Source organism: Argentina silus (assembly GCF_951799395.1).
Source record: "Argentina silus genome assembly, chromosome: X".
NCBI classification, from domain to species: domain Eukaryota; kingdom Metazoa; phylum Chordata; class Actinopteri; order Argentiniformes; family Argentinidae; genus Argentina; species Argentina silus.
In genome coordinates, this window is record NC_139653.1 from 9,639,361 (window position 1) to 9,666,411 (window position 27,051).

The window sequence follows — 27,051 nt, forward strand, 5'->3', positions numbered from 1 at the left end:
TTTATTGCACTCAATACAATGCTGGAATGTTATGTGGTGGTAGCTTGAAATCTGCTTTTTATATCCCTGAATGAACTAAATACTACTAAAAAGAAACCTTAAATGTATTTTTGGAGTGCGGACCAGCAACATTGTTTTGGAATTCTGTTACATTTTGGTCAATGCACTTGTTCTGAGCGCAGTGATCACACAAGCTTGAAACATTTTCTCCATTTTACTCTGTTTCATTCCACTGAATATCCGTCTGGAGCTGCCACTATTGAAACCATTTAAACCTATATTATTAAAGAAGGGCGTAGCTTCATAGAACTAGTTAGTGATTGGATAACCTTAAAGGGGCAATCTGTTGCGGTTCCCCCTCCTAACCAACCCTCTGGCACCACCTCAAAGCTGCGGCGGTCATCACTGGAGCGTCTTCCTCCCAGTTGACAGCACACCTGGACCCAATCCTCAATCAGCACACCTGCAACCCATCCCCAATCAGCACCCTATAAGAACCCTGCCCAATCTTCACTCCAGTGTCAGCTCGTACTGTGACTTACGGTAAACTTTCCACGAGACCCTCCCGAGTTTTCCTAGCGTTTTGTCTTTTCCCTTGCGACTCACCTTGTTCTTCTGTGCCCCTCCAGAATGCTTGTTTTCCTCGGACCTCCTCGTCAACCCTCCCACGGACCTACCCCTCTCTACTACTGAATTCCCCCATTAACGAACCCTGGACCGGACCCCAACGACTACCCCTACGGATTACCCACAGTTCTCTCCCCCTCCCCCGAACACTGGACCTCCCGCTATCGACCCCCGGACTGACAACCCCTTGGATTATTCTTCTCTTCCCTACCCCTCTCCTTATTAATATTATTATTATTATTATTATTATTATTATTATTTACCATTAAATACGCCTTCGGGCTAAACCCTACCCTCTCTGTGTGCCGTCATTTGGTTCCTCAGATGTTCCGGGGTAACACAATCTGGGATTTAAAACCTATTTTTTTGGTAAACAGCTGAGGGATGGGGCTGGAGAAATGGAACCACTATTTAATAGACTATTAGCTATGGATGCAAAGACTGACAATCCATGAGACCAAATTATACTTTTAACCATGTTTTGAAGCAACAAAAAATGTTTTTACACACTTAAGCTACTTGAGTAAAACAAGATTATATTTTGGGTTCTGATGGGGTAAGGCATTTGAATTATTTAAGAATCAGACAGATACTAAGTGTGTTAGGGTAGATTAGATTAGATTAGATTCAACTTTATTGTCATTGTGCAGAGTACAAGTACAGAGACAACGAAATGCAGTTAGCGTCTAACCAGAAGTGCAAAATAGCAGAAAGTGCAATGAACAGTATTTACAGGTAGTGCAATATATGAGCAGTATGTAGTGCAGTATAATATAAGTAGTGCAGTGTGAGCAGTATATGAGTAAGCATTAGCATTATAGCAGAGTAAATAAGTTACAGTATGAACAGTGTAGCAGCATATGAACTGTATAGTAATGCAGTCTAGCAGTATATATGTATTAACAGTACATATATACTGCATATATACTGCTATCTACATGAGGTAGATAGCAGAATAAATATAAATATGGAATGCCGTATGAACAGTATAAACAGGTATGTACAGTATGTGCAGAGTATTAACAGTAGTATTAAGAAAAATATAAAGATATGTGCATTATGAACAGTATGAACAGTATGGACAGATATGTACAGAAGAGCAGTGGTATTGAGTAAGAGCAGGGGAGGGGAGTGACAGTGCAATTGTCCGGGTGGGGGGGGGTTGCAGGGGTTGCAGGGGTAGTAGGTTGTCAGGTAGGTGCAGTGTTCGAGTTCAGCAGGGTGACAGCCGCAGGGAAGAAGCTGCCTCTGAACCTGCTGGTTCGGGTGCGGAGAGACCTGTAGCGCCTCCCGGAGGGGAGTGGGGTGAAAAGTCTGTGGTTGGGGTGAGAAATGTCCTTGACGATGCTGCGTGCCTTACGCAAGCATCGTTTGCCCTGGACAGCTTCGATGGAGGGGAGTGAGGAACCGGTGATGCGTTGGGCAGTTTTCACCACCCTCTGCAGTGCTTTCCGGTCAGATGCCGAGCAGTTGCCATACCACACTGTGACACAGTTGGTAAGGATACTCTCAATGGTGCAGCGGTAGAAGTTCACCAGGATCTGAGGAGACAGATGTACCTTCTTTAGTCTCCTCAGGAAGAAGAGACGCTGGTGAGCCTTCTTTATCAGGGTGGAGGTGTTGAGGGTCCAGGAGAGGTCCTCAGAGATGTGGACACCCAGAAACTTGAAGCTGGTGACTCGCTCCACCTCAGTCCCGTTGATGAGGATGGGGGTGTGTGCGCCAGCTTTAGACTTCCTGAAGTCCACAATGAGCTCTTTGGTCTTCCTGGTGTTGAGAGCCAGGTTATTTTCGTTGCACCACACTGTTAGGTGCTGGACCTCCTCCCTGTAGGCCGACTCATCGTTGTTGCTGATAAGACCGATCACCGTGTACAGGTGTGCAGTCGTAGGTGAAGAGGGAGTAAAGGAGGGGGCTCAGCACACAGCCTTGTGGAACGCCGGTGTTCAGGGTGAGGGTTGAGGAGGTGTGGTTGTGAAGCCTAACAGACTGCGGCCTGTTGGTTAGGAAGTCCAGAATCCAGTTGCAGAGGGAGGAGTTGATGCCCAGTTGCCTGAGTTTGGAGATCAGTTTGGAGGGGATGATGGTGTTGAATGCTGAACTGAAGTCAATAAACAGCATTCTCACATAAGAGTTAGTCTTGTCGAGGTGGGACAGGGCGGAGTGAAGTGCCGTTGAAATGGCATCCTCTGTACTCCTGTTCTGCCGGTAGGCGAATTGAAAGGGGTCCAGTGTGGGTGGTAGGCAGGTCTTGAGTTGAGCTAAGACCAGCCTCTCGAAGCACTTCATGATGATGGGCGTGAGTGCCACTGGTCGGAAGTCATTTAAGGTCGTTGCAGTGGAGTGTTTTGGCACCGGCACGATGGAGGTGGTTTTAGAGTAGGGGTACTCAGTTGTTAGGTCAAGTGTATTGTTGAAAAAAAATAATATGTAGTTGGTAGGAATGTAAATCTTGACTCTCAAGCAATGTTACCTCTAAGCTGCGCAGGTGCCCAGCCCCAGGTGAATGGCCTGCACAACAGAAGTTTCAGTCCGCGCAAAAAAAAGAATCTGCACAAACTTCATGATGAACAAATAACGTTTCTGTTGTGTAGGTGAACCTAGTTTAGAAAGTATTAGCAATCAGACACAGAAGCAGAGAGACAGGGGAACAGGTACTTTAGTAGCCATGCTGTACATCTCAACAACCACAGTACACATATATACTGTAGAGATGTATACATTCCTTATGTTAGAGAGCGCCCTCTAGGATGCAATTACAGCTGGTAAAACCACACTAATGCATTATACAGTAATCCAATGAAATAATGAATGCAATGCAATAGAATGAATGTATAAGAGTTGGACACAACATCTTAACTTTTCTATCAAACAATACTTCTTCCTTCGTACCTTAGATATACTAATACCTCACAGTAACATACACTCTGTATAACGTACTGTATGTAAACACAATAACACAATGAAGTTTTCTCTTTTTTACTCATTCACTTGACAAAGTCTTTAGCCCAGCTAGGTGGGTTTCTAGACCTGTTTCTATCAGTCTCTGGCTCAGTATTGTCCAGTGCTTTATCAGAGTCAGTATCCGGGGTCAACTCTGGCAGTGCAGATAGGCGTGAGGCATTCTAAATGTAGACTGTAGATTTGATTTCCTTCTGTTTCTAAGCAGTGAATTAGCAATGAATTGAGATTATTTTCCAAATTTTTTTTATCAGTAAACGGCCGTTAAGCCACATTAAGCTACGTTAAGCCCAATCGATTGAATTTATTTTCAAAAGGGGACATTGCTTAAATTCTTTCATCCCTTTAATGATTTTATTTTGACTTGAAATTGTCATCATAGCATCTCCGTATATTTCCCTAATGGCTGAATAATGGATACATTTTCACATTTAGATTTTATGTCATTAAGCCTCATTAAGCTCTCGCTTTCGCCTAAATTTGACTCCTTTTGATTTAAAAAAAGATTTCTCTAAATCGTTTAGACTTTTTCTTCTCATCATAGGGAGACCTCATAAAGGAGTGCACATGATATGAATTTCAAATCTAAGACATTTTCCTTTTTACCATGGCATCCTATGACTGATGTTGGAATATTTTAAAACATTTGTCAAAAATATTTTTTTGCCTTGTTAAGCTGTTTTTCTATTTTTTTTCCCCCAATTCAATACATTCTTGTATCGAAAACTTCTTGTGTTAATTTTGTGTAATGCGTGCAAATCGGAATGTTGAGGGCAGAGATGGAAGAGGAGGGTCATTGCAAGCTACAGTGAAAGGTTTAGGGGGTGGAGACTTGCTGACAACTTTCCGGCCATCTAATCTGCAACTGTGGAACATGCTTTTAAAAAAGAGATCAAGTAATCGGTTCTAAGAACTAAACAGTTCTAGAACTTCAAGTCATAAAGGGTCCTTGTCTGGGATGCCCATTCCCCTGTCAGCTAATGTGTTTGTTAGTGACATCAACTTCATGAGCCCTAAATTCCATGTGACCATGCAGTAACAGAACATATAAAACAACCAGCATTCATGTGGAATAAACACTAACAACATCTCTATGGAACTAACAAGCACAGGGTAGCTACTTCTTAAATCATTACTGTACTCTGTAGGATTGTATCACTGATGTTATGTTATCTGTTGCGTGATTTTACCATCTACATGTAGCCGAACTAGTTATTTTACAAATGAGAATGTGTGGTATGATCTCGAAAATACATGGTGTATCATATCACAAGGGTAAAAATTCTCCCAAAATGTTTAAGTGAATAATTGTTGATTATTTTTTAGATATTACCTTGATGGACAATGTATCCATCATTACAGTGTTAAATGAGACGATGGACCACAGAGTCACACTCTTCTCTCTGTCTTTACTGTGTTACTCTGTGATTGTTCTAGTTAATGTTGCTCTCATTGTGACCATTACCTTGGATAAAACCTCCATGACCCTATGTACATCCTCCTGTGCAATTTGTGCATCAATGGACTTTATGGGACAGCAGGGTTCTACCCCAAATTCATGCTGGATCTACTGTCTCATCCTCATGTGATCTCATCCTCATGTGATGCAGGATGCCTGTTTCAGGCTTTTGTAATATACTCCTCTGCCATCTATGACCTCTCCATTTTAACAGTAATGGCATATGACAGGTATGTTGCAATATGTAAACCACTGGAGTATCACTCTGTTATGACTAACTGGAGGGTCGCTCAGTTAGTCTCATTCTCCTGGATCAGCCCAGTTTGCTGTCTGACTATGGCTTTATTACTAACTTCTAGACTAAGGTTATGTGGCTCACACATACAGAAACTTGGTCTATCGTTAAACTCTCTTGCTCTATACAGACAATTGATAATGTTGCTGGGTACTTTGTTATACTATTCTATTATGGGCATGTCGTTTTCATTGTGGGTTCTTATATGTATTTGATCAGAACATGTTTTAGGTCCATTAAGGACAGGGGAAAGTTTATGCAGACATGCGTGCCACATTTACTGGCGTTACTCAATGTCACAATTGCCTTGCTTTTTGATGTAATGTATGCTCGATACGGTTCTAGAGATTTACCACAAAGCCTTCAGAACTTCCTGGCCATAGAGTTTCAAATTTTTCCTCCAATTCTCAACCCCCTCATTTATGCGCTGAAACTGACTCAAATTAGAAACAGAGTACTGGCTTTATGTGTGAGGAAGGACAGAGTGAGATGTGGGACGTGACCAGAGGATTATAAGCAATCCTACACCGTGGCACATTCTTAGTCCAAAACCTAACTGAGGGCAACCAGATACCAGACAAATGTATACATATTATATATGTATAAATTAAATGTATGCAATCCAGAGATCTGATCGCGCTCTCTCAAACAGAACCAAATTGTTCTGCTGCTACATGTAAAGCATATGAAATAGAACACACATTTCCATGGAGATAGAAGGTGGAAACTAAATAATCGGTTTTGTTTTGTCCAAACAGCTGTCTAGACATTGGGGGTACAGCTGGACATATTTATGGGGAGGAAGAAGGCTGATAAGGGGCAATTCTGGTGACTTTTGATGTGAGAATAACATAGTGGTTAGTGCGAGTGAAAAGCATGAAATGTTTGGGTCTCAGGTAAATTACATATACAGCTGATTTACCCGAGTTGACCCATCCGGACCGATAAACAGCTCTGCTCATGAGAGTAGGCCTACAGTGGGGGAAATAATTATTTGATCCCCTGCTGATTTTGTTAGTTTGCCCGATTACAAAGAAATGAGCGGTCTATAATTTTTATGGTACTTTTAGTTTAACAAATAGAGACAGAATATCAACAAAGAAGTCCAGAAAAAACACATTATATAAAGTTATAAATTAATTTGCATTTGATCGAAGGAAATAAGTATTTGATCCCCAAGCAAAACATGACTTAGTACTTGGTGGAGAAACCCTTGCTGGCAAGCACAGAAGTCAGACGTTTCTTATAGTTGGTCACCAGGTTTGCACACATCTCAGGAGGGATTTTGGTACACTCCTCTTTACAGATCCTCTCCAAATCCTGAAGGTTTCAAGGCTTTTGCTTGGCAACTCGAAGCTTCAGCTCCCTCCACAAATTTTCTATAGGATTAAGGTCTGGAGACTAGCTAGGCCACTCCATGACCTTAGTATGCTTCTTCTTGAGCCACTCCTTTGTTGCCTTGGCTGTATGTTTTGGGTCATTGTCATGCTGGAAGACCCATCCATGACCCATCCTCAGTGCTCTGGCTGAGGGAAGGAGGTCCTCGTCCAAGATCTTATGGTACATGGCCCTGTCCATTGGCCCCTCAATGCAGTGAAGTCGTCCTGTACCCTTAGCAGAGAAACAACCCCAAAGCATAATGTTTCCACCTCCGTGTTTGACGGTGGGGATGGTGTTCTTGGGATTGTAGCATTCAGCATTTCTCTCCCTCCAAACACGAAGAGTCGAATTTATGCCAAAGAGTTCAATTTTGGTCTCATCTGACCACATCACCTTCTCCCAAGCCTTCTCTGAATCATTTAGGTGTTCATTGGCAAACTTCAGATGGGCCTGTACATGTGCCTTCTTGAGCAGGGGGACCTTGCGGGCACTGCAGGATTTCAATCCGTTACGGTGTAGTGTGTTACCAATGGTTTTCTTGGTGACTGTGGTCCCAGCTGCCTTGAGATCATTACCAAGCTCCTCCCGTGTAGTTCTGGGCTGATCCCTCACCCTTCTCATGATCATCCTTACCCCACGAGGCAAGATCTTGCATGGAGCTCCAGGTCGAGGGCGATTGATGGTTATTTTGTATTTCTTCCATTTTCTAATAATTGCACCAACAGTTGTCTCCTTCTCACCAAGCTTTTTGCTGATGGTCTTGTAGCCCATTCCAGCCTTGTGCAGGTCTACAACTCTTACCCTGATGTCCTTTGAATGTTCTTTGGTCTTGCCCATGGTGGTGGAGAGGTTGGAATGGAAGAGATTGATTCTATTGACAGGTGTCTTTTATACCCATAACAAGCAGAGATTAGGAGTACTTTTCCTAAAGTGACAGGACTAATCTGTGTGCCTCATGGGCATATAACCGGTCTGTATGAGCCAGAATTCTTGCTGGTTTGTAGGGGATCAAATACTTATTTCCTTCGATCAAATGCAAATGAATTTATAACTTTATATAATGTGTTTTTTCTGGACTTCTTTGTTGATATTCTGTCTCTATTTGTTAAACTAAAAGTACCATAAAAATTATAGACCGCTTATTTCTTTGTAATCGGGCAAACTAACAAAATCAGCAGGGGATCAAATAATTATTTCCCCCACTGTATATATCTGTGGGGGGACATGCAGCGTTCGGCCTGTAGAGGGAGCTACAGGACCGTGGCCGGGGTTGTGTCGGCGAGACTTTTGTTGCACACCTGCTGCGAATTAAGTCTCGTCGGCGAATGTTTAAGATGTGTATGCTTCTGCCATTTCGGGAGGCGAGGAGAGTGGCGAGAGAGAGAGAGACGCTGGAAGCGAAGCTGGACACGAGACGGCAACTGGAAAGTTGCAGAGTGTTCGGGAGGGCTGAAAAGCCAGAGACATTTTGTGAGAACGTGAATGAATAAACGGGAAGCTGTTCCCTTAACCCAAACGCTGCGTCTGCCTCTGTGTACAACGGACTTTGTTACAATATCAATCTTAGAAGGCGCCTTTTATCCAAAGCGACTTACAAAAAGTATATTTGGCTAAGTAACTGAATCAACTGTACATCAGTCATTAACATCACACATTCCTTAACCATCCCGTCATAATATGTTGCTTTCATAGTCATGTTTATCATGCCACATTCAATAAGTCACTCTGGGTTACTCCCACACTGTGGACCGAGTTCATGATATTAGGAGAAAGTCTATTCCCTAAAATCAAATATGTCAGGTGTGATTGATTTAGCTTGGACTTTAGTATTCTGTTTTTGTTCCACTTAAACAAAGGGTTGTTAGTAATACAACTGTACTATGCTCATTAAGGCATTTATTATATATATCATATTCTTAGGTTTGTAAGTAAGGTTTGTAAGCCTATGTACCAGCCATAGGCGTACCTATACCAGCCCAAACAGAATTTGGACTTTCATGGACTTTCAGAAGGCTAGGCTAACTGTATTTCGGTCACTTGGGGCCAGTAGTTTGTGTGCAGTCTTCATATATACAACTTTTACATATATATATTACAAATCCAATACCATAGCCATGACTTGCATTGTAAAAAGGTGTGTTTAATGTGATTGTGTCTTGTGTCATTTGTTTATGTATTCACACTACTCACCTGCACTATTGGCCCTTGTTGGATAAATTAGGTGTTTTGAATTCAATTGAGTTAATTTTTGTCTATCCGACAGTTTTGAATTGTGTTTCAGTCTTGACAACCACACATTTCCTGGGGAGAAGAACAACTTTGCACCAACACCTTTTCAAAAGAGATAGCTATGACAGCAGTCTTGCTCTTACAGTATTTAGATGTAAGGACACAGTGCCATTATCATCAACAAAATGTAAAATACATCAGCTATAGAGAAATACCTAATCGCTATAGAAAGTCCAAAGAATATGGTATTTACTGTCAACATATTTGATTGTTGAATGAGGAATCACTGTATGATTGTATGCTTTAAGCAATCTCCAAAAAAGGCAGGTTTTAAGCTAAAAGCACAGTGAAAACACTGAACAAAATATAAAAATGATCAAAATGAACAAAGAAAGGTTAATTATTATTATTATTATTATTATTATTAATAATAATAATAATAATAATAATAATAATAATAATAATAATAATGGCTTAGTTTTACAGCTTGGAAAGTTTAAATATTACTGGAGGGGGCCTTTAACAGTCTATTAACAAGCTATCTCTTTCCAAACTCCCAAAATTATACCTTCATGTAAACTGTTATTGCTATCTCAATAGCAAATATTTGTACATTGGTTTTGCTTGCTAATCAAACAAACACAATGTTTGGTGTAAACTCTTCTTTCTATGTATTACTCAATGACATTGGTAGAGTAGTCTGCTAGCTGGCCATCTATAACTGAAGTATTTAGCTAACAATGAGCTTTAGTCTCATTACCTATATCTAGTATTGATTCTAGGCTTTTGCGTTTGCCTTTGGAGTCTGATATTGATGTCTGTTAATATGAGTACCAGTATCAGTGTACCCTCCCCCCATACCTCTACTGGCTGCACACTCAGGACTTCAATTTAGCTTTTTGCATACCATATTTATTATATTGGTCTCTATTTATACATCGTACATATATGTAACATGTTCAACTGTACATATCATATTGATATTCATCTCATGTATATTCACTTATTATATTCATTTATTTATACTCACTGTAATACATTATACTGTAATTCCATGCACTGTCTACAAAATCATGTCTTTTTTTGCACTTATGCCACTATTTGCACAATCTGGTAAGATGCCAAACTGCATTTCATTGTCTCAGAACTTGTACTCTGTGCAATGACAATAAAGTTGAATCTAATCTAATCTAAATATGAGGACCAAAGTATAATGAAGTAGATCAAGGCAGAGGACTCAATCGCACAACTCGGGACAAAAGCTTAATCAATCAATCCTTTTAATACAGCAAAGAGTTTGATACACAGGTAGACAATGGTGGGGAGACAGATAATCCATAAAGGGAATAGGCAAAATTGGGTTCCAACTTCAATACAAAACACTAGAAAAGATCGCTGGAACGCTTGACTCAAGGTACAAAGACAAACTAGCAATAAGACAGGGGAAACACACAGACTAAATACACAGGGAATGATGATGAGGAACAGGTGAAATCAATCAAGGCGGGGTAGACAATTACACAAGCGCGAAAATACACAAGGGCAGATAACAACGTGCCAGAAACAAAAAACAACGTGAGTCACGCAGCAATTAAAAGAACAACAAAAACAAACAACACTAACGCACAGGACGGGACGTTAAACAAAGAGACATCAATGAAAGTCAGGGAAGCCATTATGAGGCTGAAATATCTGAAATATAGCCAGAACCTTAAAACTAGCAAAATCAACAATTTGGAACATCATTAAAAGGAAAGAAAGCATTGGTGAGCTCAGAAACCGCAAACGGCCTGGAAGGCCTAGGAAGACTTCTACAGTGGATCACCAAAGAATGCTCACCATTATTAAGAAAACCCCCAAAACAACTGTCCCACAGATCAGGAACACCCTGCAAGACGTAGTTGTAACTGTGTCAGAGACTACCATCCACAGAATACGTCACCAGCCAAACTAGCTACCACTAGTTATCCTCAAAAGAATGGTCGGGTTACAGTTTGCTAAAAAAGTACCTAAAAAGCCTGCAGAAGTCTGAAAAAAGGTCTCATGGACAGATACGATGAATATTATCATGTATTAGAGTGATTGCAAGCGGGAAGTTTGGAGTAAAAAGGATCTGCCCAATATACAGTCATGAGAAAAAATTAGGACACCCTATGAAAACCTTTGTCTTCTTCAACATATTCAAACATATGGACATTTGATATTAATTTGAACAATATTGAAAAATTGAGGTAATATAACTAAACAAATACAACTGAAACAAATTATTTAAAAAATGATTGGTAAAATGTAATTAATAGAAATGCAATCTTCTTGTGAGGAAAAAGTTAGGACACCCCCACATTTAGTTCCACTTAAAATGCCTAAAATTATAATAAAGAGCACCACATCAGGTGCAAATGATTAGAACATCGTTACAGAGGATTTTGGAGGAGCCTGTCCTATTTAAGCCTCAGATATTTAGTTTGGTTTGCTCTTGATTGTTGAAGTGAGTTGCATCACCATGGCGAGATCAAAAGAGCTCTCTGAGGCCTTCAGAAGAAAAATTGTAGATGCATATGAGTCTGGGAAGGGATATAAAAAGATCTCCAAACTATTCGAAATTGGCCATTCCACTGTCCGGAAAATAATTTACAAGTGGAGAACATTTAAAACCACCACCAACATGGCCAGGTCAGGCCGCCCAAGCAAGTTCAGCATAAGAGCTGACCGAAAGATGCTTAAAGAAGTCTCCAACAATCCCAGAATGTCATCACGAGACCTACAGGTATCTCTTGCCACAATTGATGTCAAAGTACATGCATCCACCATAAGAAAGAGACTGAACAAGTTTGCATTACATGGGAGGTGTGCAAGGAGGAAACCCCTGCTGTCAAAAAAAAACATCAGGGCAAGACTAAAGTTTGCCAGAGAACACCTAGAGAAAGACCAGAACTTCTGGAACAATGTGCTTTGGACAGATGAATCCAAAGTTGAACTATTTGGGCACAGTAAGAGTAGACATGTTTGGCGCAAAACCAAGACAGCATTTGAGAACAAGAACCTCATACCAACTGTGAAGCATGGGGGTGGAAATGTCATGGTTTGGGGCTGCTTTTCTGCAGCAGGGCCTGGTCAGCTCACCATCATAGAATCCACTATGAATTTTGTATTGTATCAGAGGGTGCTTGAGGAAAATGTGAGACCATCTGTTCGAAAGTTGAAGCTGAAGCAGATGTGGACCATGCAACATGACAATGACCCAAAACATTTCAGTAAATCTACCAAGGAATGGCTCAAGAAAAATAAATTGAGAGTTCTGGAATGGTCAAGTCAAAGCCCGGATCTTAATCTTATTGAGATGCTGTGGATTGATTTGAAACTGGCTGTGCATGCAAGACACCCCTCGAACATCACACAGCTGAAAGAATTCTGCAAGGAGGAGTGGGAAAAACTTTCTCCCAATTGATGTCAGAGACCTGTAGACAGTTATAAGAAACGTCTAATTGAGGTTATTTCAGCCAAGGGGGGCAATACTAGCTATTAGGGCATAGGGTGTCCTAACTTTTTCCTCAGTAGGAATTGGCATTATTGTTAATTTTTCGTTAAATAAATGATTACAAAGTTACATTTTCATAGTTTTTTGTTCAATTACATCCCCTTTATCTATAGACATTGTTAGAAAGAAGATAACATATTGATATGTCCATATTTTTAAGAGAATAACTTAATATTTTGGGGGGTGTCCTAACTTTTTCTCATGACTGTATATCAAGGAAATACATATTGATTCAGTCACATTTTTCTCCTCCATTAGATACATTTTATTGAAAATCAATTAATTGGCATCTGAGATAATCGCCTCTAAACTCATCCATACAATTCACTCAGCCTGAGTGGCATGATTTGGAAATGCTCGTACAACACTATCTTGGCTTAACATTTGTTACAAGCCCCATTACATCTTTCACGAGAATAAGAAAAACAACCAACATAGGTTTAAGGTCACAAGGGAGAATATATATAATCACAGCTAAACCATTTCTAACATGTTTTGCTTTGCATCGTGGTATACAGTGCTTTCGTAAAGTATTCAGACCCCTTCACTTTTGCCACATTTTGTTGTGTTATAGATTCAATTTAAAATTGATTAAATTAAAAGAATTTGACATCAGTCCACACACAATACCCCAGAATGACGAAACAAAAACACATTTTTTGAAATTTCACTAAATTTATTAAAATTGAAATACATATATACCTCATGTACATAAGTATTCAGACCCTTTGCTATGACACTCTTAAAATTAGCTAAAATGCAAAAAATGTCATCAGCAAATTACTTAATGAGTTGAATTGAGTCCATCTTAATGCAAGAATGATAGTTAGTCATTTTGGAATTAATATCTTTGTTTTTATAGGGTCTCTGATTTGGATAAGAATCAATTACACACTGTGTAAAAAAAAATCAATAGCCAATGTTTGACATAAGATTAGTGAAACCATCTAAACTTTCAAATACATCACACAACATTGATTAACAGTTGCAAGTCAGAAAAATGTCAAAGACAGTTAAGAAACCATTTTGGGTGACGGTAAAAATCTCAAAATTAATCTTCGGATTTGTGGTAGATTTAGACCATAAACAAGAGGATTTAAAATTGGTGGAATAACTAAGAACTCAATTGATAAAATCACAGCTACAAATGGATTCAGTTCATCAACCTTATACCGATTTAAAGTAACTTCACAAAATGTGGTTATTGAATAGTTAACAAATGTAACAATATGAGGTAAACATGTTTGAAATGCTTTGCCTCTGAAATCTGAAGAGCTTTTCATACAAACAAGCAGAATTCTTAAGTAAGTATATAAAACAAAACCCAAGGGTACAAAGACTGTAGTTGCACTCGCAACCATTCCTGCAATATTATTTATTGCAGTAGCCACACATGAGAGCTGCACCACTGACCAGTTAGAGCAGAAAACTCTTGCTAATCGATTACCACACAACGGCAGCCTATTGGATAAAAGCAGGCAAAATCCAACAGAGAAAATGGGATAGATCCAGGCAAAGGATATTAAGAGACAAACCGCTTTGAAATTCATTATGCTGTGGTAATGTAATGGCTTACATATTGCAACATATCTGTCATAAGCTATAATGCTTAAGATAGTAAACTCATATGATGCGTAAGTATATATGATGTATATTTGAATGAAACATCCAGGACGGGATATCAAGTGAGTGTCAGAGAGGAGGTCCATCATGAATCTCGGGAAGAAACCAGCAGAGCCATAGAGAGAATTGATTGACAGACATGAAATGAAAAAATACATAGGTTCATGCAGTGACCTCTCTCGAAATACGACCCGTAATATGACAACATTGAAACCTATAATGGCAACATAAAGAAGTAGTGACAAGATGAAGAAAATGTATCTGGAAAATCCCTGGTCCTCAAACATGGTGAAGGAGAAATACATTGGAGAAGTTCCATTTTCCATGTGAGTCAGGAGTGTTGCTGAGCTGGGAAATGGTTAGAGACAAAACATTGGTGAATAGCGGCTTCTCTACTGTATGAAGGACAGGCGTGCAGGGCTGCAACATAGCTGCTCCTGTAGCAGCTGATTGATTACTTCATCTAGTTTATGGCCCGAATGTCACTTTAGATTCCACAGACTTTCACTATAACTGGCCTCCATGAACATCTTGCGAATTCAGATAAGATTTCTATTGCTCGATTTAACAAACAAAATTACAACTCAAAAAGTTAATAATCAAGTTGTTCTGTTCTTGTTTCTTTGCATACTTTTTTCTGAGCATAATCACCAGTACTATATTTTTCAAAAATATTATAATCTAAATCCATCGTATAAAATGAACATTCACGTAGCACAATTTGAACAAAGTAAAAACCTATTATGTAAATGCTGTACTGTTTTACAAATACATTAGCACCATACATACACACCTAGTATCCTTTAGACCATTTAGGGCATGTTCAGATTACCTGCTTGTGTTGTTGTGATCAGCAGCCACACTGCTGTGTGATGATGTCTTTTATCCTCCTCATCCTCCTCATCCTCCTCTGTGACTTCAGTGACGAGGACCCACAGGAGAAATTGAAGCATTAGATAGTGTGGATATTGGAACCCACACCTCAATGGATAGTTTACCATGTTGATCAATGCATATGGTTTTTAGGTGAATATTGTTGTTATTCATATGAATATTGTTGCCAGCCCATCTTTGTGACATAGTGGAAGCACACTGGTCAAGTAGCTTCTTACTTTAAACAAGCTCAGAAAGTATGTTTTGACATTATAGCGTAGTGATTCTATTCTATTCGGCACTTATATTATATTCTTTGTCAGCACTGTGTCAGAATATAGGCAGATAATATTTCTAAATTAACATTTTGAATCATATTTTTCTACTAGTTTGAAACTCACTCAGGAGTTGCTGCTTTGCACCTGACTTCCATGTCAACATTGAACTACTTGGGAGAGTGGCAAGACTAGTGCGAGAGCAGTTTTGGAATCCCAAGAATCCCAGTTAAGCCTCAGGCTTGGTTCTATTGAACCCATAGTTCCTACATATTTGCGCGAACGTAGCAGGGCATACTTCATGCAGTTCTGCTTTGAGTTTCTATCTTTACCACTCCAATACAGCAGACTGAAACTTGGGAGCATTGTTTCTTCTTTTGGCTTGATCGTTTGGATTTGAAATCAATCAGTTACTATGGGTTAAAGTAGAGATTATGACCTTTTGTTTTATGGTATTTGTGTACATATTGGTTTCATCATTTAGAAATGCCAACACGTTTTATACATAGTTCCCCTATTTCAGGGCACCATAAGTAATGGGACTCATTCATTTGATGTCCAAATTAAACATGCATGTTTAGTACTTGGTCAACAATGTTTTGCTTGCAATAACTGCCTGAAGTTTGCAACCCATTGATGCCACCAGATGCTGGGTATATTCTCTGGTGATGCTCTGCCAGGCCTGTACTGTGGCCATCTTCAGTTGTTTGTTTTGAGGTATTTTTGCCTAAACTCTAATCATCAGGAAATGCAGGTTCAATTGGATTTAAATCTGAAGATTGACCTGACCATTCAGCATTAACATCATCAGTTAAGACAATTTAGCCATTTTTAGTGGTAGTTATGAATGCCCAAACCATAGCACCCCCTCCATGTATGTCACATATGAGGTGGTATGCTGTATACAGTCATGAGAAAAGGTTAGGACACCCCCCAAAATATTAAGTTATTCTCTTAAAAATATGGACATATCAATGTTATCTTCTTTCTAACAATGTCTATAGATAAAGGGGATGTAATTGAACAAAAAACTATGAAAATGTAACTTTGTAATCATTTATTTAACGAAAAATTAACAATAATGCCAATTCCTACTGAGGAAAAAGTTAGGACACCCTATGCCCTAATAGCTAGTATTGCCCCCCTTGGCTGAAATAACCTGAATTAGACGTTTCTTATAACTGTCTACAGGTCTCTGACATCAATTGGGAGAAAGTTTTTCCCACTCCTCCTTGCAGAATTCTTTCAGCTGTGTGATGTTCGAGGGGTGTCTTGCATGCACAGCCAGTTTCAAATCAATCCACAGCATCTCAATAAGATTAAGATCCGGGCTTTGACTTGACCATTCCAGAACTCTCAATTTATTTTTCTTGAGCCATTCCTTGGTAGATTTACTGAAATGTTTTGGGTCATTGTCATGTTGCATGGTCCACATCTGCTTCAGCTTCAACTTTCGAACAGATGGTCTCACATTTTCCTCAAGCACCCTCTGATACAATACAAAATTCATAGTGGATTCTATGATGGTGAGCTGACCAGGCCCTGCTGCAGAAAAGCAGCCCCAAACCATGACATTTCCACCCCCATGCTTCACAGTTGGTATGAGGTTCTTGTTCTCAAATGCTGTCTTGGTTTTGCGCCAAACATGTCTACTCTTACTGTGCCCAAATAGTTCAACTTTGGATTCATCTGTCCAAAGCACATTGTTCCAGAAGTTCTGGTCTTTCTCTAGGTGTTCTCTGGCAAACTTTAGTCTTGCCCTGATGTTTTTTTTTGACAGCAGGGGTTTCCTCCTTGCACACCTCCCATGTAATGCAAACTTGTTCAGTCTCTTTCTTATGGTGGATGCATGTACTTTGACATCAATTGTGGCAAGAGATACCTGTAGGTCTCGTGATGACATTCTGGGATTGTTGGAGACTTCTTTAAGCATCTTTCGGTCAGCTCTTATGCTGAACTTGCTTGGGCGGCCTGACCTGGCCATGTTGGTGGTGGTTTTAAATGTTCTCCACTTGTAAATTATTTTCCGGACAGTGGAATGGCCAATTTCGAATAGTTTGGAGATCTTTTTATATCCCTTCCCAGACTCATATGCATCTACAATTTTTCTTCTGAAGGCCTCAGAGAGCTCTTTTGATCTCGCCATGGTGATGCAACTCACTTCAACAATCAAGAGCAAACCAAACTAAATATCTGAGGCTTAAATAGGACAGGCTCCTCCAAAATCCTCTGTAACGATGTTCTAATCATTTGCACCTGATGTGGTGCTCTTTATTATAATTTTAGGCATTTTAAGTGGAACTAAATGTGGGGGTGTCCTAACTTTTTCCTCAAAAGAAGATTGCATTTCTATTAATTACATTTTACCAATCATTTTTTAAATAATTTGTTTCAGTTGTATTTGTTTAGTTATATTACCTCAATTTTTCAATATTGTTCAAATGAATATCAAATGTCCATATGTTTGAATATGTTGAAGAAGACAAAGGTTTTCATAGGGTGTCCTAATTTTTTCTCATGACTGTACGTCTTAGCTCAACTAGCAGTATGAAGGAGCTGTCTGTGATGTGTCTGTCTCAAATTAAATTGATATTTGTTCAGTAGCTTCTGCTTACACCCAGGGCTGGTTTTAGCCTGCTATATTAGGGTGGGCTGGTAGAAATAATAGGTGGGCAACTTGGGCGGTAGGTAGCCCAGAGGTTAGAGAAGCGGACTAGTAGCCCGAAGGTATATGTACAGTATATCAGTCATATATCCATTTCTTTATTTCTTTTCATCCATCCATCCATCCATCCATCCATCAGTCTCCTGTTTCCCTTGGCAACAATTCTAACAAATTCATCCATGTCTAAGGTATTTGTTGTTGATTTCATCTAACATGGTGCGACGATTCGGGGTTTGGACTTGTGACAATGTGGAGAAGGAACTCTGACATGATACTGAAGACACCAATTACCGGGGCTGTTACATACAATTTATGCAACACAGGAAAAGCTTCCTTATAATCCTGAAGGTGTTTACACACAGCGGACAGGTCTGTTTCATTTGAACATTTCTTGACCAACATTGGTTTTGCAACAAGAATTTCATTTTTCACACTCACACATTATCTCCCGCAGTGTCAGCAAGCACATGCAGAGGGTGCAACAAGGTGGAATATAGAAATGCACTAGATTTGGGTACAAGACTGGATAGGCTGTCATTAGGACTACATTCTTCTTGAAAGATCTGTTTTCCATTTCTGAAATGGCCCTGTAAAGGATGTTAAGTAGGGATCTTTTCAGAGACTGACAGGGGTTGATGGTGGGATCATCAGAATCTGTATGACCCACAGTTGAGAGCACAACACTTTCACCAAAGTATTTACTAAATGTTCTCCTTCTCTTTGGAGAATGTAAATCATCCCCAGCAGGTGCCTGAGAAAGCTCCGTCCAGCAATCATCTTTACAGATGTCGTTTAAGGACTCCAATGATCCACCAACAACCTCACAAGCAGTTCACATATCCACAGACTGAGACTGTAGAATTGCATTTGCTGGTTTCAAGACAGCAAGCACCCGCACTAGAAATTTGCCAATCTCAAAGAAATTATGCCTCTTAATTTGAATTAACAGGCCTGAAGCCTCAGTGCACAAATCAACTGTGGCATCATCATCCCAGCCGCAGCTCCACTTTTCTTTGTTTTCTCAAGCTTTCTTTTCATTTGCACAAACTTGTTTCACCGTCTTGAATTGAACAATGATTAATTCAATCTTCAATGATGCAAGCAAGCTATATAACTATTTCAGCTCTGCCTCCATTCACGAACCAACCAATCGTTTGTGCAACACCAATGGTGACATGTACACGGCAGGTTGCTTGTCGAGAAATTGAGAGAGGTGTGCGAACTCCTGTGCAACCTCCTCTGCAACAGTTGCGCGACCTTCGCGAACCTACATAGACCCCTGGTTGCGTTGTTGTCGATGAAGCATGAATCGGCTTACGCTAGCTTGCAACAGCACAGTAGCATCCGACATGCTGTCATTGTCCCCGTATTTGCATTCAAAACGTTATCCTAGTTTTAAACTAATTGCATTGGCTGTCGCTGTCCCATTATTCTGCTGTTTTTCTTATTTATTCAGAGCGTCTCCCTGACGGAGAGCGCCTGGACACTCAGTGGTGGATTCCAACATAAGCTTGATTTCAGAACGTATGCTACTGATGGCTTCTTTGCATATTTATTTTGTTTTGTAATGCAGTATTACACAGTAGCCTAAATGGTGTGGCATGTCAAAGCCATTAGTATGTCAAACAAGGTACTGAGCACACACCAGATAGGGAAATGTACACATGAACCCCAAGTACCACAACAATAGGTTAGAAAAAAATACAATATACTTTTATAGAAATTCATGGGTTATAATCAGTCATACTAAAAAGATCTACAGGCTTAGAGGGGATACCCTGGGCAGAAAGCATGAGCTGCGGACTAGTCAATGTACTGTAGCATTTCAGTGTCCTGAAATGAAGTATCAATACTTTAAATGGTACAGGGAAGCTGGAGTCACAGCACACAGCATACATAAGTGGTAAAAGCACAATCTGAATAGATGGGGGCACAAGAGGAACTATGTGTACCCTTCACACAGTGAGGGAGCACAATATCAAACGGCAAACCAACTGACATCAAGGGGTTGGAGAATACACTCCTATGGTGGTAAGGAAAATAACCACTGCACACTTCACAGTAAATATAGTCATGACAAAGTGACATCCCTGCACACAATTAAATCTAAGGTAGGTATAAGGCGAGAAATGTAGGCTTGCTAGGCGATTACCGTAGGAGAGAGGCCATTTAGCAGATATCAGTCACATTTATACCTTGTCGGTGTCGCCTTTCTGGTTCACCTGCGAAGACAAAAGCACCAAACAAAACACAGCACACCCAGTGGCAACAATATGTCATGTTTTGATGTTTAAAAAAGCCTATATACTGTATGAGTTTGCAGGTATGAATATGGATCTATACATGATTTGTCATTTCAGCATGTGTGGACAACATGTTAGGGTACCACTCAAAATTATATTTTGATTCCTACATGTTTATGTTTGTGATATATTCAATAAAATACACATTATACAGTGTTTTTGCTTTTCTTACTGATAATATAAGATATTTGTATTACTGCTTTGACATGGGTGTTATGTGTTATGGAAAATACATTGATAGAACTATTTGAAGGATATACACTTTCATATGACTGATACAACTTGTGTAAATACTGTGATTACATTCTCTCTTGCCACACCTCTAAAGTTCTATAGCCATTGTTCTGAGAAACGCTGTATGATTACCATATGGATAGCAGTGGTTTCGGAAGGAGTGGTGGGGGAGAGCGAGAACAAAGGTACAGACACATCTTGCCGACAGGAAGGTGGATAAGTGTGAAATGTTGAACGCCGATTGATCAATAAGAAAGTCTCCCCATTGTTCTTTCTCTCCCGCCACTTCTCACGTAAGCACAAGCTCGCAGGTGATAGCCTTTGTGGTGCCTACCATTATGTTTCATCTGTATAAAAGACAACCTTGAGAACCGCCTCTTCAGACTTGCGCTAAACAGTCCCTCGGATTTACGCTGGGCTGCTGTTAGGCTCTTGTCTCTTGTTTGCATAATAAATAATAAATACCAGACTCAGATATTGTGGCTACTAAGGACTTTGTTTCTTGAATCTCATCTCCGAAGAGCTGAAGTACAGAGTGGTAAAAACTAGACATTCACCACATATGTCAGTTATTATTATTATTATTATTATGATAGGTAAATGTGTCCTCTTCAAATCAAGCATTCGACCATGCTTGTAATATGTGTTGTTTTTTAAATATTCACATTTATATAAGAACAGTCAAAACCAGGCAAAAATGCCCCCTAGGGTTCAAGTGAATACACAAATATTAATCAAATTGTGACGTGAAGATTGTCTATGTTTTTGTGTTAAAAAGATGTGTTTATTGAATTAGCAATTTAGATTTTGGTTTCCATTTGTTTTTGTACAGGGAGAGACACAGGTCCTGATAAGCAGGTGCCCCAGCCAGACCTGGTATGTATGCTTCACATACAGTTTTTTTCAGTGTATGTGTTACAGTGATTCTCTGTGTGTATGGAGGTGTTACCCAGTTAGGGTAGATATTCAACAGACTATACGGCACTCTCAATAAGTCTTATTATTATTATTATTATTATTATTATTATTATTATTATTCCAGTTCTTCCACCTGCTACTCCTCCAACAACTTTTAAGCTATTCACAACTTTCAAACATGCAGGGAGGTCTCAAAGTATGCCTCTCAACGGAGAGCATGGCCACACTACCATATATGGTGGTGGTGCCAGAACAGGACTGGCCCCTCTCTGGGCCAGTCCTGAAACGCTGAGTCGGGAAAATGGTTGTGCACATGCTCAAAGTATGCCTCTCCGTTGAGTCAACGGCAAGCTCAAGGGGCCTGGAGTTGCATTGGAGTAGCACTGAACCAGCCAGTGTGGTGGAATACCACGTTAAAAATACTTTGAAATAAAATGCCAAAGGCTAGAGCTGATGGTTTATCCAGAGACTTTTTTTTGCAAGTAATAAAAGTGATCACGTTTGCAAAGGAGTTACTGTTATAATTTCAGTCCGCCATTTTATACTTTCAAAAATAGCTTACCTCCCTCATATGCAAATCATTTCTACTTCCTGGATGCATCTACCAATAACATTTGGTTCCTACATCTCGTCACGGCCTGGTTTCCCCTCCCATTTCTAAAGACAGTTCTCGCGTTACTTCATATTGGTGATGAGCTCATTGTGTTTATTACTGTGATTCTAGTGCCTGCCGCGGTTTACCTTATCTTCACCTACCAATCGCAGTGTTTATTAGGGTTTTAATAAATCTTCACTCCTTCTCTCCCTTATCCTGTTTTTCTCACGGAATAAGTGTATCTGGTTTCCATAATCTGCTCTCAGCTTCTTTGTCCTGTCCACTTGGAATGTTCACAACTGGTTAAATTTATATCCGCCTTTCCTGGACTTTTATACGTTTTGTTTCCACAAGTTAGATATCATACCATTTTGAGACTCCCGTTCAGAGTGCAAAAATGCATAGTCTCAGTTTATTGGGTCACTGCACTGCCTAGGGTATACCATAAGTACAATATTAGGAGCAGATAACATAACACTACATGAAAAATCGGTTGTATGTACATGTACTATGGCTGCTCGCTGCCTTCTGCAGACGAGCATCAGGCGTTTGTTCTACGTTTCCAGTTGGAATGTTGGGAATTTGAGTGCGGGGGTGGGGGGGGTGGCCGGGTTGGTAAGCTGTCCTATGTCTTTTTTTGGTGTTGTCACTTTTTATTTTTGTTTTATTTATTTTATTTTATTTTGTGTGTGTTTCTTCTCTTGCTCCCTCTTTTTCCCCTATTCCCACTATACCATGACACAATACTTATGGCAGGGCACCTTTCTTACTGACAGATACCTGGGGTTTTACAAATGACAAATGCCAATATGACACCAGGCGGTTTAAACGGGCATCATCTTAAAGTAGTTACCTGGAATGTGCGCGACTTAGGAGGGCAAATTAAACGTTCCAAAGTTTTCTCACACCTAAAAAGTCTTTCCGCTGGTGTCGTCTTTCTACAGGAGACGCACCTACGCATAGATGATCATACGAGACTTCGTAAGCCCTGGGTTGGACAAATCTTTCATTCCAATTTCAATAGCAAATCCAGAGGCACTGCCATTCTAATACACAAACGAATCAAGTTCACCCCAGACCATGTGTACTGTGATTCTGGTGGTCGCTATGTCATAGTTTCAGGAAAGCTTTTCCAAACACCTGTTGTTTTAGCAAACATATATGCTCCCAACTGGGATAGCCCAAACTTTATGTCCACAATCTTTTCTCATCTTCCAAATTTGGATACCCATAATTTAATTTTGGGAGGAGACTTCAATTGTGTTACAAATCCTGCATTAGATCGCGCTCACTCTAAATCAGTCAACCCTACTGCAATGTCTAAGGCATTATCAGCTTATGTGGATCAAATTGGCTGTGTTGATCCCTGGCGTTTCTTTCACCCTAATGCTAAAGATTTCTCTTATTACTCCACTGTCCATCAGGTCTATTCTCGCATTGATTACTTTTTCATTGACAAGGCTCTACTTTCTTTCGTTAATTCTGCACATTACACTGCCATTGTCATTTCTGACCATGCACCTCACATTTTAGACCTCTGTCTCCCCTCTAACTCGCACAGATATCAAGGAGGATGGAGACTTAACTCAGGCTTACTAGCTAATACAGATTTTTGTGACTTTGTGTCCACAAATATAGATTTTTTCTTAGAAACAAACAGATCTGATCAGGTATCCCCATCACTCTTATGGGAAACACTAAAAGCATTTATCCGTGGGGGTATCATATCTTTCAGTGCACATTTAACTAAAAACAGGAGATTAAAACAGCAGGAACTATTGGACGCAATACTAGATATAGACAGACAACAGGCCTCAACAATTAATCCAGATTTAACAACTAAACGTCTGCAGTTACAAACTGAATTTGCTATCAACAGGGAAGGCAGAATATCTACTAAGACGTACAAGAGCAACTTACTATGAGCATGGGGATAAGGCTCGTCGCCTTTTAGCTTCGCAACTGAGGCATCAATGCGCCTCCCGCTTTATACCACAAATCTCCGACTCATCTCATACCCTGACTACCGACCCATCAAAAATAAATTCAGAATTCTCTTCCTTTTACTCTACGCTCTACAAATCACAACCCCCTCTTGACACATCTGTTATGGATGCTTTTCTTAATAATTTAGACTTTCCAACTTTAAGTGAAGAATTAATAAAACGTTTAGATGAACCCCTAAGTTTGAGAGAAATTACTTCCTGTATTTCTCAAATGCAGAGTAACAAAAGTCCTGGCCCAGATGGTTATCCAGTGGAATTTTATAAAAAGTTCTCTACACAACTTGCTCCTATACTATTGGAAGTCTATAATGATTCTCTAGAAAAGGGTGTTTTGCCTCCAACACTCAACCAAGCTCTGATTTCTCTTATATTAAAGAAGGATAAGGACCCTAATTTATGTGGTAGCTACAGACCTACAAGCTTACTGAATAATGATGTAAAGCTGTTGGCAAAAGTGCTGTCGCGTAGGCTTGAGACTTGTCTCCCAAGCATAATTTCAGAAGACCAAACAGGTTTTATCCTTGGCCGTCAACTGTCATCTAGTGTGCGTAGACTTTTGAGTGTGGTTCTATGTCCCTCTGCTTCTCCAACCCCAGAGATGGTGATTTCTTTGGACGCAGAGAAGGCGTTTGACCGCGTGGAGTGGCAGTACCTGTTTACTGTACTACACAAATTCGGTTTTGGCTCCAAATTCATCTCTTGGATTCGCCTGTTATACTCTGCCCCTGTAGCTAGTGTTAAAACTAATTCAGAAATTTCTTCTCCCTTCCCTCTCATGCGTGGCACACGTCAGGGATGCCCCCTTTCACCTTCATTATTTGCACTGGCCATAGAACCCCTATCCATAGCCCTTCAAGGCTCTTTAGCATTCTCAGGTATAGTCAGAGGAGGCATAGAACACAGAGTGTCATTGTATGCAGATGACCTATTGCTATATGTGCAAGACCCTGTGAACTGCGTTGATGAAATAGTGAATCTGCTGAAGTTATTTGGTACTTTTTCAGGGTACAAACTGAATATTTCTAAGAGTCTCTGTTTCCCTGTTAATCAACCAGCCAAATCCATAGCCCCAGGGGCTTTGCCCTTTTACTTTTCCCCCAACGGATTCAAGTATCTAGGTGTCAATATCTCCCACTCTCTCAATTCCCTTCATAAAAATAATTTCATAAAACTGACTGAAAATATCAACTCAGACCTTCAAAGATGGCGCACATTACCTCTTTCACTTGTTGGCCGAATTGAAACCATCAAAATGAATGTTCTACCTCGAATCCTATTTCTGTTTCAGACCCTCCCTCTTTTTCTTCCCAAATCATTTTTTAAATCATTGGATACCATTATACTGTCTTTCATCTGGGCTGGCAAGATTCCAAGGATTAAGAAAATCATTTTAGGAAGACCCAAAATGGCAGGGGGTTTCGCCCTACCCAATATGCTGTTGTATTACTGGGCCGCTAACATCCAAATGCTAAAAAAATGGTGCCATCGCCCAAATATTATCTGGTGTGTCATGGAAGCCAACTCTTGCACTTCTACTTCACTCCCTGCATTACTCTCTGCGGCCCTCCCAATACACCAATAATCCTGTTGTTCTCTCCTCACTGAAAATTTGGAAACAGTTCAGATATCATTATGGGTTAAAATGTCCCTCTGTCCTTACTCCCATATGCAACAATCACCTGTTTTTACCCTCAAGCATAGACAAAACCTTTATACACTGGAAGAAGATGGGCCTTGTCTCCTTTAGTGACCTGTACGTAGATAGGACCTTTGGAACCTTTACTGACCTTGCCACAAAATTTGGTGTTTCTAAATTAGGTCTATTCAGATATTTCCAGCTGCGCAATTTCACCAAAACACAATTCACCTCATTCCCTGCACTGCCTGAAAAAACTATGTTAGAAAACACCATGTCCTCTCCATCATCACAAAATAGTATCTCTTCAATCCATGGTCTTCTTTCATCTGAACTTTCTCCTCTTTTAGGGCTGAAGGATATTTGGGAAAAGGAACTAGGTCTCACGCTAGATGAAATCTGGTGGAGTAAAGTTTTACTTAGAATTAATAATACTTGTATTTGTGCACGTATGAGCCTCCAATTCAAAGTTGTCTTCAGAATTCACTACACAAGGGCCAGACTGAAAAAACTGTTCCCTGATGCAGATGAATCTTGCATTAGGTGCTCTCAATCTCCAGCAGACCACACACACACTTTTTTCTCCTGCCCTAAACTACACTCTTTCTGGACATCCTTTTTTGATACCCTCTCTGCAGTCTTTAATATTCGTGTGTCTCCATGCCCCTTGATTGCTATATTTGGTGTGCCTCCTGTTGTTGTGGGAAGATTTACTAGCTATCAAGCTGATGTTATTGCATTTGCTGCTCTGATTGCCAAGCGTCAAATACTGATACATTGGAAGAACCCAAAGCCGCCTAGCACAAATTCCTGGTTAGAAGAGGTAATGTCTTTTTTACACCTTGAAAAAATCAAACACACTGTCAGAGGATCTCTGAAGAAATTTCACAAAACCTGGGATCCCTTTCTTTCTTATACAAACCATCAGCCCTCAGCCAATAGCTAACATCCCCCTCTTTCCCCTTTTATTTGTTTGTTTGTTTGATATTTGACTTTTGTTATTACTCATTTTATTATTCATTGTGTATATATTATTTTACCTACTTATTTTTAATCCTTTCACTGTTTAATTTTATCTATACAGTTTTATTTTCCTTAGCCGACTAATAGGACACAGGGATGGGGTGGGTGGGAGGGACATGAGAGAGTGGATGGAGATACTTGTTCACTATCTATGTAAATGAATGGAGTGTGAGGGAGGGGCGGAATGGGTGGGAATTTGTGTATATTGTTTAAAAAAAAAAAAAAGGAAAATGTCAAACCTGTTACTCATGGTCATTCTCTTTACAGCGTGTATTATACTTTGAGGTTTGATCAATAAACATATTTCAAATTTTTTTATTTTTTTATATCCGCTTCTCTTTTCTGTTTACCATATCCTGCTTTCTCATACCCTGGTCATCTGCTTTCTACAAACTTTGCTCCCTCCTTGTA

General features: G+C 39.9%; 1 protein-coding gene and 1 pseudogene across 2 annotated transcripts; one reads left to right on the forward strand and one right to left on the reverse strand.

The window, feature by feature from the left end:
- Positions 1-4,964: 4,964 nt before the first annotated feature.
- LOC310823376 (olfactory receptor 52D1-like) lies at positions 4,965-5,844 on the forward strand (annotated as a pseudogene). The gene has a single exon. The product of its transcript is annotated as an olfactory receptor 52D1-like (transcript).
- A 7,658-nt stretch (positions 5,845-13,502) lies between these two features.
- LOC310823377 (olfactory receptor 10J4-like) lies at positions 13,503-14,399 on the reverse strand (the record flags this gene model as incomplete). The annotated part of the gene is made up of 1 exon (XM_083696218.1): positions 13,503-14,399. One exon carries the CDS (start codon positions 14,397-14,399, stop codon positions 13,503-13,505), a length of 897 nt encoding a protein of 298 aa, XP_083552344.1.
- Positions 14,400-27,051: the final 12,652 nt, after the last annotated feature.